Genomic DNA, 21,266 nt, shown 5'->3' with positions numbered 1-21,266 from the left:
TCAATGGTATTGTATCTTTCACTTGGATTAGTAAAAGAGTACAATACCCAAGTATGGTTGGTACTTGATGTATGGATGTAGGCTAGTCAAACCATGTTAAAAACTGAGTTTACAATCTCTATTTTCTTATCTCTTTACTTTAAGCACTTCAATTATATTATTAGTTATTGTGTTATATGTGCTTAATGTGTTTATTTGCATTATTTGACATAATTAGTGCAACACCTAATTCACTCCCCTTGGTGTTATTGTTGCCTTAATTCTAGAACAACAACAACCAAACACTACCTAAATATTCATGGTCGATGCTCTATTAAAACTGGATATTAATTAGAGTCATTAAGATTGATACATATTATGTTCTTTTCTTTATGAAAAAGAGCAGTTATTTATAAGTTATGGTATAAGGGATACTTGAAAATAATATATAGGTATTTGTTTGATAACAATTACACTAAATTGTTCCACATCAGAATTTCATATAGAGAAATCACTTGTATCTATGGAAAGGCTCACGTGAGAATTTTGTAAATCATTTTTAGACTTGAGATCACTTAGCTATCTTATATAGAAAATATTATTCTTTGATCCTGACTACATGTTTTATAAATGAAGGGTAACAAATGGGAAGATATTGAATATAACATGAATTATATATAGGTGTTTAGTGATTAAAAAAGGACCCATCACCTAGTTGAATAAGAAAAAAAATATTTTATTTGTTCTCAAATAGTATTGATTGTGAAATTCTTATGCAAGGTGAAATGAGATTTGAAAAGAGTTTCAAAATTTTATTCAAAGAATCAATGACTATAGTGTTAGGAACAAATATGATTTGACAGAGCAAACACAATAAATTATACAATATACTAAAAGGGATCAATGCCCCTATTATTGTTTACATAGATACAAAGCACTATAGATTGGAGCAATGTAATGGCACAATTGCCCTTGCCACAGAGAGTTGGAAAGACTGCAGTGGGGGGGTGGGCTTGTCTTTTCACTGAGATTTATATGGCATTGAAGCGATAATTGGGGTGAAAATGTTCAGTTCAATTTTGGTAGGGTTGCAAGCCCCGGACTGCAGACATCTGGCATTGGGGCAACCAAACTCTGGGTGCCCGTGCACCAAGTGGGGTTGCAGGCCACAATCTGCAGACACATGGCGCTGGGGTTGCCATGGGCACTAGGGCCAGACCCGCACGCATGGTTGTAGACCCAGACGAGCGGGTCTGAAGACACATGACACTAGGGCTGCACTAAGTGATGGGGCTAGACCCACACCTATGGCATCAAACATAGGCGAGCGGGTCTGAAGACCTGCTCAAAACGCCTTAGCCTTGGGTCCTGCATTAGAACCCAATGTTGTTAAGTCCGGCGTCAAGACCCACTACTCATGGGTCCTGGTTAAAATCCATTTCACATGGGTCTTACATCTGGACCCAAGTCTCTTGGGTCCTTTATCATAACCCAAGGTTCTTGGGTCTTGAGTTTATTAATATAATTATATGTGTTATAAATATTATTATTTTTCTTATAATTCAAAGTATTCATCTAAAAAATATAATTATTTGTGTTATAAATATTAATATTTTTATTATAACTCAAAGTATTCATATTAAAAAATATTATAATTTGTGTTCAAAATATTATTATTTTTTATTATAATTCAAAGTATTGATATAAAAATATTATTATTTGTGCTATAAATATTATTATTTTTATTATAATTCTCTTAAGTGCTCTAGACACAAAACCAATTGGCCTTGGGTCCTGCATATCAAAAATATTATTATTTGTATTATAAATATTATTATTTTTATTATAACTCAAAGTATTCATATAAAAAATATTATAATTTTTGTTTGACAAATTATTATTTTTATTATAACTCAAAGTATTCATATAAAAAAATATATAATTATTTGTGCTATAAATATTATTATTTTTTATTATAATTCTCTTAAGTGCTCTAGACACAAAACCAATTGGCCTTGGGTCCTGCGTATCAAAAAACATTATTATTTATATTATAAATATTATTACTTTTATTATAACTCAAAGTATTCATATAAAAAATATATATAATTATTTGTTTTATAAATATTATTATTTTTTATTATAATTCTCTTGGGTGCTCCAGATGCAGAACCAATTGGCCTTATATCTTGTGTCTGGACCCAATGCTCCTAGGTCCTGCGTCAGGACCCATTTCGTTTGGGTCCTTCGTCGAGTCCCATTTTGCCTTGGGACCGCAGCTAGACCCAACACTATTTTGGGTCATCTAGGGCAGAACCTAACTTAATATATTCTCCTTGGGTCTGGCTCCCAGACAAACCCAATCTCAATATATTTATAAAAAAAAATTAAAAAATACAAAAATATGAATTTGAAGTAAAGAAAACAATAAAAAAAATTCAAATTTTTTTCAAAATATTTTTAAAACACAAAAACAAACATGCTTTAATAATGAAATTCAACCCAACCTGAAATGAAAAAAAAAATTATTATCACCCAACTTTTATACGATATAAAAAAATCACATTAATGTATTTCCTCTTTACAGAATGAAAAAAAAAAAGTCAACAAGAGAAAAGAAAAAAAAATATTGATGAGAGAAAAAAATAAAATTGGAAATATCTTAAAATATCTTTTAAAAATATATTAAGACTATTTTTTATTTTCTTAAATCTATTTTTTATATAATCACATCAAAATAATACAAAAACATCTTAATATGAATTAAGAAAAAATATTAATTTGAAGTAAAGAAAAAAAAATAAAAAATTATCAAATTGTTTTCAAAGAATTTTTGAAAAACAAAAGCAAACATGTTTTAATAAAAAAAATTCAACTCAACCTAAAACAAAAAAATAATAATAACTTATCATTATCAAATTTTTGTATGATATAAAAAACTCTTACCAATTTATTTCTTCTTTATTGTATGAAAAATAAATTTAAATCCGATAAAAGAGCAAAAAATCACAGACTCAATATCCTTTGGTATGGCTGCGCTCCTAGACCCAAGATCAAAAGGTCTGGCTGGGCAGCGAGACCCAACACCTTTTTGAAGTGGTATGGATCTGGCTGGCCAGCCAGACTCAACACTATTAGGTCATGCTTGGAAGTAAGACCGAACTCTATTACACCTTTTGGAAGTGTTTTGGGTCTGGCTACCAAGCCAAAACCAACAGCTTTTGACAAAGAAGGCAATGCCCACAATCACATTTGGGTCGTGTTACGGTTGAACCCGTCAACTTTGGCTTCTGCTACAAGCAGGATGAATCAGCATGGGTCATGTCCCTAGCAGAACCAATGCTTTAAAAAAAAAATTATTTTCTCTCATGTAATTTGTTTTATAAAATTTAAAAATTTTTAATTTTTTTCTCTAATATTATCATATTAAAGTTGATGGAGCTCTTAAATAAATTTTTGATTCACATCATATCCTTTATATATTTGTATTATATAAGAGACCTTTTTCAACAATAAAATCCATTAAAAAATAATTTAGAAATATTATAATATAATATTATTTTGGGTAATAGAATATATTTTAATTTTATAACATTAGTGTATGAGATTAAAAGTTTTATCAATGTTTTATTCAATAGTTTTGAATTATATGTATTATTAAATACATAAATAAATCTATGTTGGGTCATGCCCCCAGCAAGATCTATTATAGTCGGGTCCTAAAGGGGTAAGACCTAAAATAGCTTTGGATCCAACTGCACAATAGGAGCCAATAAGTTTGGGAATCCAAAAGCACTTGGTCTGGACCCAATTCTCTTGGGTCTGGCGTCCAAACCCAAGACTAATGGGTCCTGAGTCCGGATCTAATTTTGGTCCTGCGTTAGGACCCAAAGGAAATTAGTCATGTCTCTGGATCCAATTCTCTTGGATCCTACGTTATGACCCATTTCAATTGGGTCTTGCCTCCACACTCAATTCTCTTGGGTTCTGTGTCAAGACTTAATTTTTTTGGGTCTGTGTCAGAACCTAATGGTGATGGGTCATGTATCAAGACCCAAGGTTCATAGGTCCTGCGTCAGGACCCATTATCATTGGATCCTATCTCCAGACCTAATTCTCTTTGGTTCTGCATCAAAACCCAATCGAAATGGGTCCTGCTTCAAGACCTAAGATTCTTGGGTCTTAGGTTTTAAATATTATTATTTATGTTATAAATATTATTATTTTTATTATAATAAAAAGTATTATATATTATTTGTATTATAAATATTATTATTTTTATTAAAATTAATATTATTCATAAAATAATTAATAAATTTGAAAAACAATTATTATCAATATTGAAAAACAACCTTAGATTTGATTTGAATGGTGAAATTAAAAATTATTATTATTATTCTTATGTTTAATAACATTTTAAAAAAATACTGTTATGACTATTGAAGAAAAACCAATTTTAAAAAAAAAAGATTAAAAAATAAGAATTTGAGTAGACAAGTTAAATAGACTCGAAGCTTTTAGGTCCGACGTTGCAGTCCAAATCCAACACTTTTAGTCTTATATTTTTTTATGAAAATAAAAAGTTGACCAGCGGCATAGTGCGGGCCAGCTAACTAGTAATATCTAAATTAGAATATTTTTTATGAAAGGATAATAATTACACTGAAAAACTAGTCAACGAAAGGTTACATTAAACCATATATGACTTTTGTAATATTTGGAGAATCATAACACATTGCTAGATAATATACTTGATCTTCAAATATAAATTAATTAATTATTAAATTGATGATAAATTAAATTATTTAATTTATTTAGTAATTCTATTTTCATGAGGATTATGATTTTATTTAAATCAACTATTAGAAACTTAATAGTTCACACATATGACTAATAAATGTAACTTGATTGTAAATAATTTTTAAAAATAAAGGATTAGAGTGTAATTAATATAAAAGATTACAGTTCTATAACTAGAAAAATCTTGTTATTTAATTAAATAAATTTTTAAAATTACACCAAAAAATGTATATAATATTATTTAGAAGAAAAAAAATTTCTTTATAAAGTTATTTAATTCTTTCTATTAATATAAAATTATGTGTAATTTTTTTGTTTTTTCTCTTGTTTCCTCGTCAGGGTATCATTTTGCTTTGTACTTGATAAGTTTAAAATTGAGCTCTCAATCATCTTTTTCGAAGATTGGACTAAAGCTATTACGGTCACAGCTTCCAAGAGAAGGAGAGCCATCCATGCATAGAAAGCGATTTGGAATTCCATGTTAACCGCGTTTGATTAAAAAAACAAAAAAATATATTAAAAAATTTATTTTTTATATATTTTGAATTATTTTAATATTTAATATTAAAAATAATTTTAAAAAATAAAAAATATATTTTAAAAAATAATTACAATCACGTTCTGTAGCCAATCCAAAACGACTAGAAAACAACACGCAAGCTTACAAACCTCTTTTAAAATATTCGAATGGGAAGGCCACTCATTTGAAAAGGAACATCTCCAATGTAAAAAAGTCAAATTAAAAAGTAACTTGATAAAATGGCTTTTTGAATAGTATAAATATAGTTTTTTTGATTATATGCATTCCAATGATAAAAAGCTATTTAGAAAAGCTATTTATATTTTAATATATTTAATGTTAAATTCATTTTTATATAATTATGTAACTAATTTAGATATTTTATATATAATATAATTATGATGTTATTAATTATATAATTAATATGAGTAATTTATAAAAATAATATAAAATTTAATGAAATAATATGAAAGTTAAAAGATATAATTTAAAATTAAACTTAAAATTTATTTATATGAATATTTTTAATTTTCAGTTTTATATGTTACTGTTAAAGATTTAATTTTTTAAAAGTAAATTCAAATTCAAACTTTGAAAAAACCATCAATATTTTAAATTTTGATTTTCAATTTTTTTTAAAAAAAATTGATGTTTTGAAAAAATTTAAAACAAGAACAAGTTTCTTTTTTTGCTTTTAAAGAAAAAAAAATATTGTTGACCAACGGCTATAAAAAAAAAAATAGTCATTGGCAACGTTACTTTTTTTTGGCTATTTATACATAAACCTGTAGAAATAGCTCCTCTCAATTTAAATAGCTATTTTGGCTTCCATGTTAGTTGCTGCTGTTGGAATGGTTTGAGCATCTCCAATGGAGAAGCTAAATGGAAAGTCAAAAATAAAAAAAACTAATATTTTAGTTTTTCTTTGCTTGTTTTGCACACTCCAAGGGGAAAACCAAATAAAATGCTCAAATGGAGCAGGCAAATGAAGAGGTTTTACTTTGCCTTTTATTTCTTTACTTTTTGTATTCTCAACGAAAGAGGCCAAAAACTAATAAAGTGGGGGCCACTAAAAAATGGCCAAACCTTTTTTTTTTTCTTTTTTTTTAAATATAAAAATTTTGTCTATAAATACATGTGGAAAAAAAAAATAATATCAAACTTATTAAAAAACAAGAATAATTAAAATTAACATCTTGTTTCTTCACTCCAATATAAATGGCTTTTTTTTTAATATGTTGTTAATATTAAATTTTGTGATGAGTTTATTTCTTTATTATTTTATGTTTTTAATATGGGTTAAGGAAGACAAATTTTTATTTATGTTGTTATCTTTGATAAAATTGAGAGAAATTAATAATGGTAGTTGAATTGATAAAAAATAGAGTTTCATATTTAAAATTTATTTTTGATTGTCTGTTTTAATTGAGGTCAATTATATTTTGTCTTCTTGAAAATGCAATTAAACCAGTATATCGATTCTCTTTTAAGTTCCAAAAAATGGTCAAATTGTTATGTTAGAACAAGTAGAAGGCAATGCTTATTATTAATTCGCATGTATGAAAACTACAAAATTGCTAGACATTGAATGTGAGCTTCTTTTACACTCTCTTATAAGGTTTTAACTTGAGTTTTTTTTTTAATGTTGGATTTAAATTTTCCAAGCTCTTTTACCAACTTTCTTATGAGTGAGTCAGAAGATATTCTCTCTCAACCAAGTGATTCTAATCAATTAATTGATGACTTAACATGCTCAAATTTAAATGTCCATTCGGCAAAAAAATCACAAAGAAGTAAAAATTTCGTTTCTTCTCGCATGCAGGACGTGCACGGTGCACGCCTGCAGGCGAGGTGAAGCTGCTAAGGTGGGTTGGGCCCGAGCCCATAATGCTTAGTTTGTAGAGAATGGACGAAACAGGTTGGCCCAGCATCTCACTGGCAAAAATAAATAGAGTCGGTAAATTTGTATTTCAATCCATTTCGTCAGCAAAAATGACCGAAAAATCAAGGGTAATTTAATATTCATTTCTATAAATTTTTAGCACATGTTTTTATCAATTTATTTTTTTAATTAATGATGCTCGGTCTGTATGCTTCATTGTTGGCAAAAATATAAATTCGGTATTAAAATACCCGGTTTTCGTGCAAGTCAACATCAAAGGTCAACATGCATAAAAAAAAAAAAAAAAAAAAGGTCATGCCAATTTTCATCAGACTCCATTTTATAATTTTTTAGTTTTTAGGAGAAGATGTGAACCATTTTGATTATCAAGATATCGGTCAGAAGGCTAATGGAACGACTTAAACGTAAAAATATAAATCCGGTATTAAAATACCTGATTTTGAGGAAAAAACAAGACAAAAATTAAGAGCAAAAGTATGATGATTCAAAAAGTCAAGAGAAAAAGAATTGGACAAGATTGAAAAAAAAAAAAATTATGAAAATTTTTGTGCATACGAAAGTTAGAAATTCAAATTTAAAAAATTGATTTATTGTTATATGTATTTTTCATATGTCAGAAAATTCTTGTTTAAAATACATTTTAGCAATGTATTTTTTAAAGGCTTTAATAACAAGTAGGATTATTAACTTGAAAGATAACAAACGAAATCTCAAAAACATATAAATAAATTTTATTATTTTTGAACTTTCATATTACTTCATTAATTTTATATTACATAAATCGTATTATATTAATAAAAATATTATTTTTACAACTTCGAATAGTTAGTTTTTTTACATAAAGATAAGGATATTAAAGGCTTTTCTTAAACCGTAAACAAATCCAAAAGGCATATTCAAAAAAAGCTATTTTCTTTTTAGCTCTTAAAACAATGGCATTTCCCTTAGGAGAGTTGCTCTAATACCTTCCCACACAAAGTCTCTACATATCTCTTCAAAGACCAAAACAATTAAGTGTTCCTAAAAAAATAAACCAGAAAATAGTCATGTGGAAAAAAAAAATAACATCACTTGTAGAAAAATAATAAAACACTTGTTTCTCTATTTTCCAATATAAATGGCTCTTCAAATGGGTTTTTTCCATTGGAATACGATATGGTAAAAAAAGTATATTATACTATTCAAAATCTATTTTATCAATTTAACTTTTTCAAAATAACATTTTGTATTGAGATGCTCTTAATTAAAAAAAACAAAAGCTAAAAAAACATTTTTTAATTTTGCCTATTCATTTACCTCTCCGGTTGGAAGATGCTATTACGGCTCATCTCTTTCTCGTTTTTGGAAAAAGAAAGTCTAATCTTCAGTCGTCGCAAAAAGAAAGATTCCCGAGTCCACACTATTTCACATCCCACCTGACTCACTAAATGCTCACTTTCCCCTCTTCATTTGAAGCATAACAAATTAAAAAATAGCAAGGCAATTATGCGAAGTTTCTCTCTGTCAACAAAATGAGTATAGTGCTTAATCGTTGTGGTTCAGTGAGTGAAGAAATGTCGAATAGCTCGGAAAATGAAGTGGAATCACTTCCACAGATCACTGAAGAAAAGCATCAAGAGCTGGGAGTCAGCCATGTCCCCATTGTATCATCATTCAATGAACGTATTCGACCTCTGCTTGATGCGGTTGACAAGCTTAGGCATCTCCAGGTCATGAAAGAAGGCATACAACTCCCCACCATTGTTGTTGTTGGTGATCAATCTTCAGGGAAATCTAGTGTTCTTGAATCACTAGCTGGTATCAGCCTCCCTCGTGGCCAGGGCATCTGCACCAGAGTACCTCTCATAATGAGGTTGCAACATCACACAGCTCCAGAACCAGAGCTTTCCTTGGAGTACAATGGCAAAACAGTACCCACCAGTGAAGCCAAAATGGCCGATGCCATAAGTCTTGCCACTGATGAGATTGCAGGCACTGCTAAGGGCATATCGAACACGCCATTGACTTTGGTAGTGAAAAAGAATGGCGTTCCGGACCTTACAATGGTTGATCTCCCTGGAATCACTAGAGTTCCTGTCCACGGTCAGCCTGAAAACATCTATGAGCAGATAGCGGATATCATTATGGAGTACATAAGGCCTGATGAGAGTATTATCCTTAATGTTCTGTCTGCAACTGTTGATTTCACCACTTGTGAATCTATTAGGATGTCACAGAAAGTGGATAAGAATGGTGAGAGGACTCTCGCCGCGGTCACCAAAGCAGACAGAGCTCCAGAAGGACTGCTTGAGAAGGTTACGGCTGATGATGTGAATATAGGTCTGGGTTATGTCTGTGTGAGAAATCGTATCGGTGATGAATCTTACAAGGAAGCACGCAAGGAAGAATCTGACTTGTTTGAAAATCATCCTCTTCTATCCAATATTGATAAATCCATGGTGGGCATCCCAGTTTTGGCTCAAAAACTGGTTCAAATTCAAGCAACTATTATAGCAAGATGCTTGCCAGAGATAGTGAGGAAGATTAATGAGAAGCTGAATGCAAGTATCTCGGAACTGAACAGGATGCCTAAGACTTTGTCCTCGGTTGGTGAAGCCCTGACAACTTTCATGGGCATTGTTGGATCCGCCAAAGAGTCGCTAAACAAGATCATTGTGAGAGGAGAGTATGATGAGTATCTAGAAGATAAAAATATGCATTGCACTGCCAGATTGGTTGAGATGCTCGACCAATACTCAGGTGAACTTCATAAGTGCTCTGAAAATGACCTTACAGGGAACTTTCTGATGGATGAGATTCAGGTTTTGGAGGAAGCCAAAGGGATTGAATTGCCAAATTTCCTTCCCCGCACCACCTTCCTTGCTATCCTGCAGAAAAAGGTTGAAAAGGTATCGCACATACCGGTTGCCTTTGTTGACAAAGTATGGACTTACATTGAAGGTGTGGTCATATCTGTTTTGATGCATCACTCGGAAAACTACCACCAGCTTCAGCTATCCACTCGACGAGCAGGCCATAGTCTCATAGCAAGAATGAAAGAGCATTCTAGAAATTGGGTCACAGAGATTGTTCAAATGGAGAAACTGACAGATTATACAAGCAATCCTGAATACATGAATGACTGGAACAAGCTCATGGCTCAACAGCATGATTTCACGCGTGATGTCCTGGAAAATGGGTACGTTGCTACATTCAAGATTGAAGGTTTGGGAGTGGTTCCAATTGCAGGTCTCAGGGGGTATAAGCAGCATATTTTGCTTCAAGCTTTCGACTTGAAAATGAGAATGACTGCTTACTGGAAAATTGTTTTGAGGAGGTTGGTTGATTTTATGGCTCTGCATTTGCAGTTTTGTGTTCGAAATCTTGTGAACAAGGAAATGGAAGAGGAGATCGTCCAGGAGCTTGTCGGTAGACATGATGGTGCGATAGAAAAAATGTTAGAGGAATCTCCAGCGGTAGCTGCTAAGCGTGAGAAGCTGAATGTGAGCATCAAGTTGCTGAGGGAGTCCAACAATGTCCTGGCAAACATCATGGACAAAATTGCTTCAAATGTCTAGTTTGAGTACTGTCTATCTATCTATTTATCTATACATATCTATGCTCGTTTGGCTTTTCTTTTCTTGTTTCTAAGACTGATGGCACGAAGGAGTTTGTGTCAATCTATCTTGTTTTCTATTTATGATTCTGGTTTGCCAAATTCCCAGCAGCTTTCTTTCACTAGTTCCGGTGTCCGTGCTACCCTCCTTGCCGGATCAAAAATCAATTCAATTACTTTAAATGCGTGATGAATGTGTTCAATAAAATTAATTTCTCACTGTATGATTAACGATAAACAAGGATTGAACCGGGATGCCAATATAGATTAAAAAATATATATCATCTCGCAACATGATATATTATTTAACATTTTTATTTAATAATTTATCAGCATAGTTTGTCAACCGGGATGCCTAAATATTTAAAAATAAAATTGAATCGAAACAAAGTAATTTGTCAGCATAGTTTCTTTTAATTATTTATTTATTTATCTACAACGACTGGAATGCGTAAAAAATTTATGATCTCGCAACACATCATGCTATTTAACATCTTTATTTAATTATGTATCATTATGTTTAATAAAAGAAAAATAAGAAAATTGACTTGAAACAAAATAACTTGTTAGCATATTTTTTTTGTTTTTATTTTTTATCTAATATTGTTCTATGTGTGGTTCTTTGCATGGGTTTCAAATTTAACTATAATAGAAGTTGACTCGGTATAGTCCATTCAACCAAACATGTCCAAACGTGGCTTGGTTGCCATGTTCAAAACCCAATATAGCTTTAAAAGTTTTTTCAAGTCATTATTATTTTCACATTTGCCTAACCTAGTTAGGCTAAAATATGAATCAACAAACTGTTAAAAAATAAAATAAAATAAAAAATTTTTATAGAGTGAAACAAAAATATGATGTCGTATTATATTGATCCTAGTCAACCTACTAAATTTACAGCCCAATCATTGACACAACCACATAATGAGCTAACCTAGTTTAGGTCATCTATAAGTTTCATTTTTGTGCCCTTAATTTACCCCTTGTTGGGCCTCTTTTGGGATTGGGTAGGATAAAATATGGGACTAAATTAAAGGTTTATCAAACAATGAGGGACTAAATTGAAGAGATATCAAATAAAACCAAATAAAAATATTGAAGAGTTATCAAATAATCAAGGATTAAATATAAAAAATTATCTGATCAGAGACCAAATTAAAAAAATGATTGGTAGATGCAAGCGTGTAAGGAAACCTGGCGTAGCTGAGCAATGCATACGACTTCCTCCGACCTACTATGATGGCTTTTATTGATGGATATCAATTGTTCATTAATTTACATTAACAACAAGCTAATCTAACTAAATTCATAAATTATAAATCAATAACACAATTTCCCTTCAATATCATTAAAAAAAATAACGATAAACAAAGATTGAACTGTGATTCCAAGTGATTGATATATATATATATATATATATATATATATATATATATATATATATGATCTCGCAACATGATATGTTATTTAACATTTTTTATTTAATTATGTGTCAATATATTTGAAAATAAAAAATTGAATCGTAACAAAATAATTTGTTAGCAAATTTTTTTTGTTTTTTTATTTATCAATAAAGATAAACAAAGATTGAACTGGGATGCTATATACATAAAGAAATATGATCTTGCGACACATCATGCTATTTAACATCTTTATTTAATTATGCTTCATTATGTTTGATAAAAGAAAAAAAAAAATCAAGTTGAAAAAAAAAAAAAAAACTTGTTAGCATACATAGTTCTTTTGATTTTTTTTTTTATCTAACATCATCCTATGTGTGGTCCCTTCCATGACCTGGATTTCAAATTCAACTATGTTAGAGTTTGCTCGGTATGGTCCCTTAACCAAGCATGTCCAAATGTGACTTGGTTGTCATGTTCGAAACCTAATCTAGGTTCAAAAGTTTTTTCAAAGTCATTGTTATTTTAACCTTTGCCTAACCTAGTTAGGCTAAAATATCAATCAACAAACTGTTAAAAAATTAATATATATATATATATATATATAGAGAGAGAGAGAGAGAGAGAGTGAAACAAAAATATGATGCCATATTGGATTGACACTAGTCAATCTATTAAATTCATGGCTCTATCATGGACATAACCACAATGAGTTAACCTAGTTTGGTCATCCATCTGTTTCATTTCTATTCTCTTAATTTACCCCTTGTTATGCCTTTTTTAGTATTGGATGGGATGAAATATGGGACTAAATTGAAGGTCTATCAAACAATGAGGGACTAAATTGAAGAGATATCAAATAATTAGAGACCAAATAAAAACATTAAAGAATTCTTAAAGAATCAAGGATTTAAAATATATAAAAAAAAATTATCTGATTAGAGACCAAATTAAAAAAATGGTTGGCAAATACAAGCATGTAAAGAAACCTATCATAGCTAAGCAATGCATACAGCTTTCTCCAACCTTCTATGGTGGCTTTCATTGATGGATGTCAATTGTTCATGAATTTACATCGACAACAAGCTAATCTAACTAAATTCATAAATTATAAATCAGTAACACAATTTTCCTTTTCAATATCACGCATATACTCTAATTCACATTATACTAGTAAAATCAATTAAATTCTTGTAAAGAAACTTAATCCATTTCTAATTATTATTGTCATAACACATATGTTAATTTCATACAATTTCTAAACAATTTATTTCTTGTTAATTCAAGGTTTTTTTTTAAATCTCACATAAACCCTTGTTGGTTTATAATTTAATCATACTAACTAATTTAACCTTTCAAGTCAAAATATTTCCAAGTTTGTATGTAAAATTTCCCTATTCTTTTTTGTTTTAAACTAACTCCCATTTAATTCATTCTTCCCTTTATAATAAAAATATTTTACTCTTTTTATGTCATCTAGCATTCTAATCCCTTTCAAAATTTATCATCTTACATACTAACATTAATCAACACTAATAAAACTCTAAGCTTCCCATGTCTATACCCACACATAATTTCCTAACATTTCCACATATCACTCCTATTAAATCTTACATTAAGCCAACATGATATCAACCATAAAAAAACCTTAACTATTAAAGCTCTTCTATTTATTTAAATTACATTTAACTTCAATCCATATTCTTGCCAAGTTCACACGTTAACAACTTTACCTAGACTTTAACACATTTGTTTTTTCTTTTGTAACATATGCAAGCTCTCAATACCTAACCTTCACAAAATATAATTTTTCTCCTGTAATTTTATTAATTTATTTATAATTTCACATAATTTAAATAAAATAATTCATCCTCTAATTTCTTTTTCTATGGCCAAACCTAAAGCCCTTCTTCTTTATATGATTTAACTCAATTTATTTCATGAAATTATATGTGGAAGAATAATGTGAACAACCTAGAAGAAGGGTACAAGGGTAAAAAAAAGTAAATTACCATAACCTCCAAACATATACCTCTCAAGTTATCAGTTTTTTACCTAGAATCAAACAAATCAAGCAAATAACCAGAACTACTAAAAAAGACAAAACACCAAAAACACCCTAGAACAACTTCCACTTGTACCAATGCATTTGAAAGATTTGTATGCTAATTTTTTTAGCATCGGGCACATAGCTCCTTCCTTTACAACCAATGCACCCATCATTTCATGTCTAGTATAAGCCAGATCTAACTTGTCACTACCACGCTGGCAATCTCGTCTATGGTATTGAAACTTGTTATGCCTTTAAGAAAAAGTTTTTGGAGCTTATTAAGATAGGATAGGTAAATTTTGAGGATTCACCAAAGTTATGCCGCCTTATTCTAAAATGAAATCAGCGTGATGACCTAGAGTGGTTGTTATTTCATGCCTGAAGAACTAAGGAAAGCTAAAGGGAAGGAAGTAACGGGCTTTGACAAAGAACTTGAGGTTACAAAACTTGTAATTGAGGATGAGTCAAATGAGTTCTTAAAGTTGATAGAGCATAATGAATATTGTATAGTGGATTAGCTAAAAAGCACCTCAGTCAAGATCTCCTTTATGTCCTTAATACTTAGCTTCAAACCATGCCAAAATGCCCTACAAAAAGTGTTGAACAAGCTTATGTAACTCAAGATATTGAGCAGAAAACCATGGAACATCTATAGAGAGGATATATGCAAGTAGTTATATGTACTTCATAAAAGACAAGCTAGATGTTAAAGGAACTCGACACAACACGCCCATGTACATCACTATTAGATGCAAAAATTGCTTTATAGGTAAAGTGCTAATCGATAATGGTTTAACCTTTAATGTGTTGCCAAAACATATGCTAAAAGAAATGCCTATCGATGAATCGCACATAAAACCTAGCACCTTGATGACGAGAGCATATGATGGCTCACCTAGACAGATTATTGGGACTCTAGAAGTGAAGTTATATGTGGGGCCACAGGTTTTCTTGATAATACTACAAGTTATGGATATTCATATTTCCTATAACATGTTGTTAGAAAGGCCTTGAATTCATACAACTAGGACAGTAATCTCATCATTACACTAATGTTTGAAGCACATCATGAATGAGATGTTGGCAACTATCAAGGCCGAAGAGACAATTTTCATGATAAAGAATGTGGTTATACCATTTATAGAAGTAAGAGATTACAAAAATAGGGATATCTATGCTTTTAAATTGTAAACACTTAGTGTGTTCCTAAGAGCACAATGCTGACAAGACCAAGAGTTTCAAAAGTAGCAAAAATGGCAGTTAAATGCTTCTTGAAACATGAAAATCCATTTCATCACGACCTTGACATAAGAATGCCAAAGAGGATTGATATAGGTCAAATGTGTTTATCAAAGATCCAAGCTTGGATACAAGCTTTAAAAGAAATATTATAGATAGGTTGTTAATGTGAGAATAAAGAGAAAAATAGCCAGAATTCAGGGAAGAGAGCCTGGAGAGGGAGAGCTGGCAATCCCTACCCTTAGGGTTTCGTTCCCAAAGGCTACATATGTAATGCAACATGATAAAAGACTGGAAAATCCTGGTTAGGAACTCTCGACTAAGAACATAAACACCTTGGAAGAAGATAAGGTTAAAGGGGACGATGAAAAGACAGAGGTTGTAAAGGACTATGAAGTGTCGCAACAGCTAACCATCCACATTATAGAAGAAGTCTCTAATAATACCTTCATGTTAAAGCTGGCTAAGAGCGAGAAGTTTCAAAACTGAGTGATCGGGGAAGCTTTATTGGGGTTTAAAATGTAACTTAGCATTACTGATTTTATTAAGCATTTTATTGTTGCTTTTATTTGCTTTGTTTTCCCTGGTTGACATTGAAGGCTTAGATGTTGATTGGATCTTGCCTTTGTTGTAGAGCCCACCTTTTCTAATTAATGAGATCATTGTATTTTTAAAATTGTTTTTTCATTGATATTTTTCTCTCTCGTGCATTTACACTAAACACTTTTTGCTTTCAAGAAACCTAAAAACAGATATTCTATAACACCATATACACTTTGCACCGAGAATGAATGACCAAAATATAACAAACAAGTAATAGCTATGGAAGGAGAAGAAGAGGATGAAAACGATATCAAGGAATTCATAAAATTAATGAAGTAGCATGAGTAGACCTAGAAGCCTGCTATAAAAGAAATTGAAAACATAAATGTGGGTAATGATCAATTTAAGAAGGAACTAAAAATAGAAGCCCTAGTTACTCTCGAGGATATGGCAGAAATGATCACCCTATTATAGAAATATACAGATGTTTTATGAAGATATATTTGGTTTGGATATGGATATCATAGCACATAGAATGCCACTGGTAGAAGGATGCAAATTGGTCAAATAAAAGTTAAGGACTCATCCTGATTAAAGTCAAGACATAGATTGAAAAGTACTAAGACATTGGTTTTTTAAAAGTAGTTAAATATTTGTAATGGATATCTAACATAGTTGTCATTCCAATGAAAGAGGGAAAGATTAGAGTCTGTATGGATTTAGGGATTTAAACAAACCTAGCCCTAAAGATGACTTCTTTTTTTGCCACAAATATATGTTTTAGTTGACATTGTTGCATATAGTTCAACATATTGCTTTATAAATGGCTTCTTAGGGTATAACTAGATAAAAATAGCTCTATAAGATTAAAAAAAAAATGTCATGCCATAGAGAACATTCTGCTACAAGGTGATGTCATTCAGGTTGAAGAATGTAAATGCCACCCACTAGATGGCCATGATGACCATGATGGTGTTATTTCATGATATGATGCACAAAGAAATTAAGGTATATGTAGATGATAGATTGCCAAGTCCAAGAAAGGAGAGAGTTATGTCCAGATTTCAAGGAAGTTGTTTAAGAGATTAAGTAGGTACAAACTAAGGTTTAAGCTTGCAAAATGTTCATTTGGAATTAATTCCATGAAGTTGCTAGGATTCATAGTGACTGACAAAGTGATTGAGGTGGATCCTGATAAAGTGAAAGTCATTCAATCTATGCCATCTTCTAATACAGAAAAGGAGGTGAGGGGATTCCAAGGGAGATTAAACTATCCTGCCCGATTCATATCCCAATTAACAACAATATGTGAGTCTATCTTCCAGTTACTAAGGAAAAAGAATCATGGGACTTGGAATGAAGAATGCAAAGAAGCCTTCAATAAAATCAAGCAGTACTTACATAACTTGCCTCTACTTATTCCACCAATATCAGGAAGACCTTTAATACTATATGTAATATTGATTGAAGCAGTCATGGGATGTGCATTAGGCTAACACAATGAAACTACAAAGAAAGAAAAGGTTATTTAATACTTAAGTAAGAAGTTCACACAATTGAGTTTAGATACATGTTGATAGAAAAGCTATGTTGTACGCTGTTATGGCTAGCAAAAAGATTACAACATTATATGTTGTACCATACTACGTGGTTGATCTCCAATGTGGATCCCTTGAGATATATATATATATATATATATATATATATATATATATATATATATATATATGACAAACCTTATTTATCAAGTTAAATTGCAAGATGACAAGTTCTATTAGTAGAATATGACATAATGTATAGGATGAGAAAGGTCATAAAAGGAAGCACAATAGTTGACCATTTAGTTGACAATGCCATTGAAGATTATGAGCCATTGGATTTTGATTTTCCTGATAAAGACATATTGTTAATCGGGGAGGAAGAAAAGAAGATAGATTGGCGGACCATGTATTTTGATGGAGCGGTAAATGTATATGAAAACAGAGTTGACACAATAATAATCTCTCATAATAAGAAGTACTCAATTTTGGTTAAACTACAGTTTGAATACACCCATAATACAGCTGAGTATGAGGCTTGTATCCTAGGTTTAGAAGCTGCATTGGAGCTTAGAATCAGAAAGATCGATGTATACAGTGACTCAATGTTGATTATCTATCAAGTGAAAGGGGAATGACAAACCAAAAAAGAAAAGTTGAGACCCTACCAAGAATATCTATCCAAACTAGTAGAAGAGTTTGAAGAGATGTTTACCCATTTAAAAAGGGAAGGGAACCATTTTGCACATGCTTTTGCCACACCAGCTTTTATGGCCAAAATTGATTTTAGATATAAGGTACAACCGCTACACATTGATATCATAAATTTCTCAGCTTAATGTTGCTTAGTTGAATGAGAGAGAGATGGAAACCCTTCGTACTATGATACTAAGAATCTTATGCAAAACCAGGAATATCCCGTGGGAACCTTAAAAGCAGATAGAACTTGAGAAGATTGAAATGGATTTCTACTTAGATGGAGAAATTTTATATAAAAGATCATTCAACGAAACCTTGTTAAGATCTTTAAATGAGGCTAACGCTAGAAATGTGTTACAAAATGTTTATAAAGAGATTTCCTCAACTCATACTAATGGGCACGTGATGGCAAGGAAAATACAAATGGTTGGTTATCTCTAGATTGTCACACCCGACATCGCGGCGGCCTTAAAATTAAATCTTGATTATGGAAAAAGAACATATTTCTGGCATCTTGTTCTTTTAGAAAAAATGTCTTGTTTAAAGAGTCAACACCTAGTATTATGGTCACTAGGAACCCTAATTGGTCAACAGAGATTCTATGGTTCGGGACTGGTTACGTAAAAGGGAAGATATTATCACAACTTAAACGTTCTGTCTAAGGCAGACTGCAGTGCTGGTTTTGTCTTAAATTGCTAAATATTTATTGGTTTATGCTCTGATGGTTTACTTGCAATATTCTTGACTCTGGCGCCCGTGAATATTCAACTACGAATAATTTCAACTCTGGCACTGGTAAATATTACGTAGCTATAAAATAAATTTGGATCAATATTTTTATTCCTGACTCTGGCATTAGTGAATAAACAAATAAAATAAATTTATTGTTATGCATGCACATATTTTTTTTATTTTTCTAGCTAAATAAAATAAAATGCAATAAATAAAAATAATATAAATTTAAATCGGTATTTTTATTCCTGACTCATGCATATACATTTTTTATTTTTTTTTTTTTTGGACTGGACCCAGCCAGCCCAACCCGATCACTGGCCCAAGCCAGTGACCCGGCTAGGCAATAAAGGCCACGCGTGATTTACATCACACGTGTATAATCAGGTGGAGAAATTAACTCAGAATGCATTGACTTCTTCATAAAATGGGTAGAAGCCAATTCATATCTCATGTAACACAAAAAATGGTGAAACATTTTATAGAAAAGGACTTAATTTGTTGATATGGTCCACGAGGAAAGAGTGTGACTGACAATGCTTAGAACTTCAACGGCAAGATGATAGTAAAGTTTTGTGCTAAATAGAAAATCAAGCATTCCAATTCCTCATCGTACAGACCAAAGATGAACAACACTATGAAAGCTGCCAACAAGAATGTCATGAAGATTATTTAAAAAATGGTGATCACTTTAGCATGAGATGTTGTCATTTGCTCTTTACGCATATCACAATGCAGTCAGAATTTCAATGGGAGTTACCCCATATTCCTTGACATATGGAATAGAGGTGGTGATGCCTTTAAAAGTATAAATATCCTCTTTGATGGTATTGATAGATTCTAAGTTTGAAGAGGCATAGGGGGTTAAAGTGAGATATGAATAGCTAAATCTGATTGGTGAGAAAATGATAGCTTTAATTTATCATCACCAACTTTACCAAAAAAGGATGGCGAAAGAATACGACAAGAAGTTAGACCTTAAATGTTCTAGAAAGGAGATTTGGTACTAAAAAAATACTATCTTTACTAGGAGAGGATTAGAGCAAATGGATGCCAAACTATAAGGGTCCTTATGTAGTGAAGAGAGCTTTCTCAAGAGGCACTTTAAGGTTGTCTAGAATGGATGGAGAAGATCTAGCTAGACTAGTGAATTTTGATTCTATAAAGAGATATTTGTATAATATGTTCATTTCCTTCCAAGTCAATAAAAATAAAGTTTTGTCATGAAGTTTTTGTGTAAAGAACCTTTCATTTTTAAATTGCATGATCTCATAACATTTGAAATCAATTTCCTAAAAGAAAGATCTTAAAAGAATTGGTTTTGTGCATAAGTTCGAGAATTGGATCATAAAAGCATTCAAGATAAGTTTTTAAGCAATTCTCTTTTAAGAGGTGACCAAAAAAAACAAACCAAAGCCCACTATGAGATATAACCCTATCTATGAATAGTATTTTGAATTGTATGGACGAATGGTTGGTAGTCGCTCTACAATCACCCGAAAATTCTTTTAGAAAAAGGAAAAGGTTTATCAATACTGACAATAAATGTTTGAAATGAGAAAATATCATCTTTGTTATCCCTTTACTTTCTAAAAAAATATATATCTCATGTGGTCCCCATTTAAGCCTAAATAAATCTTTTTTCATAAAAACTCTGACTAGGATCACACCCTATACTGAGAGCAAAAGAAAATGTGAGCAAAATATCGGAATACATGCATGGATCTATGAAAGTCCAAACCTAACACTAGGGGGCATCATTATAAAAGAGAAGGGCAAGAAGAAGGAAACAAGAAATATATATAAGAAAAGAAGGAAAAGAAAAGAAAAGAAAATGATGGTTTGATGATGCTCCAAGACTAAGGCAAGGATTCTGAAGTAGGACTCTTCATTAAGAAAGAGTTTATCCAAACAAAGTCCATAAGACTATTTCACAAAGAAAAATAGACAAAAGAAAAGTGATCCTAAGTATTTTAACTCCCAAACACCTTTTAAGCTTAAAAAAACATCCATTTCATTCTTAACCCATACCATAACCTACGTTAATGAAGCTCACACAACCTGAGTTGATAAATGAAGATCTTATTATTCACATGACGTGATAAATGAGTAGCGACCCGCATTTTTATCTATGCAAGGAAAACTTCTAGCATTCTACATAGATTTTTCAAGTAGATACTTGAAACCTTTTCGAGAAAAACTAAAGCAGAAGGTCACCTCTGATAAAAGCCTGACCTAAAGACAACCCATGTTCTGAAATCCGATGAA

General features: G+C 31.2%; 1 protein-coding gene across 1 annotated transcript; it reads left to right on the top strand.

Annotated features, from left to right (window-relative positions):
• The first annotated feature begins 8,526 nt into the window (after positions 1-8,526).
• LOC118053743 (dynamin-related protein 4C) lies at positions 8,527-10,899 on the top strand. The gene has a single exon (XM_035065088.2). It carries the CDS (start codon positions 8,714-8,716, stop codon positions 10,757-10,759), a length of 2,046 nt encoding a protein of 681 aa, XP_034920979.1. The 5' UTR covers positions 8,527-8,713; the 3' UTR covers positions 10,760-10,899.
• Positions 10,900-21,266: the final 10,367 nt, after the last annotated feature.

The sequence above is a fragment of the Populus alba genome, chromosome 9 (genome assembly GCF_005239225.2).
Source record: "Populus alba chromosome 9, ASM523922v2, whole genome shotgun sequence".
Taxonomy (NCBI): domain Eukaryota; kingdom Viridiplantae; phylum Streptophyta; class Magnoliopsida; order Malpighiales; family Salicaceae; genus Populus; species Populus alba.
This window is presented reverse-complemented; position numbering and strand designations above follow the sequence as displayed.

Excerpts from the sequence above, each read along its gene's own strand:
- LOC118053743 (XM_035065088.2), top strand. The coding sequence starts at position 8,714 with ATGAGTATAGTGCTTAATCGTTGTGGTTCAGTGAGTGAAGAAATGTCG.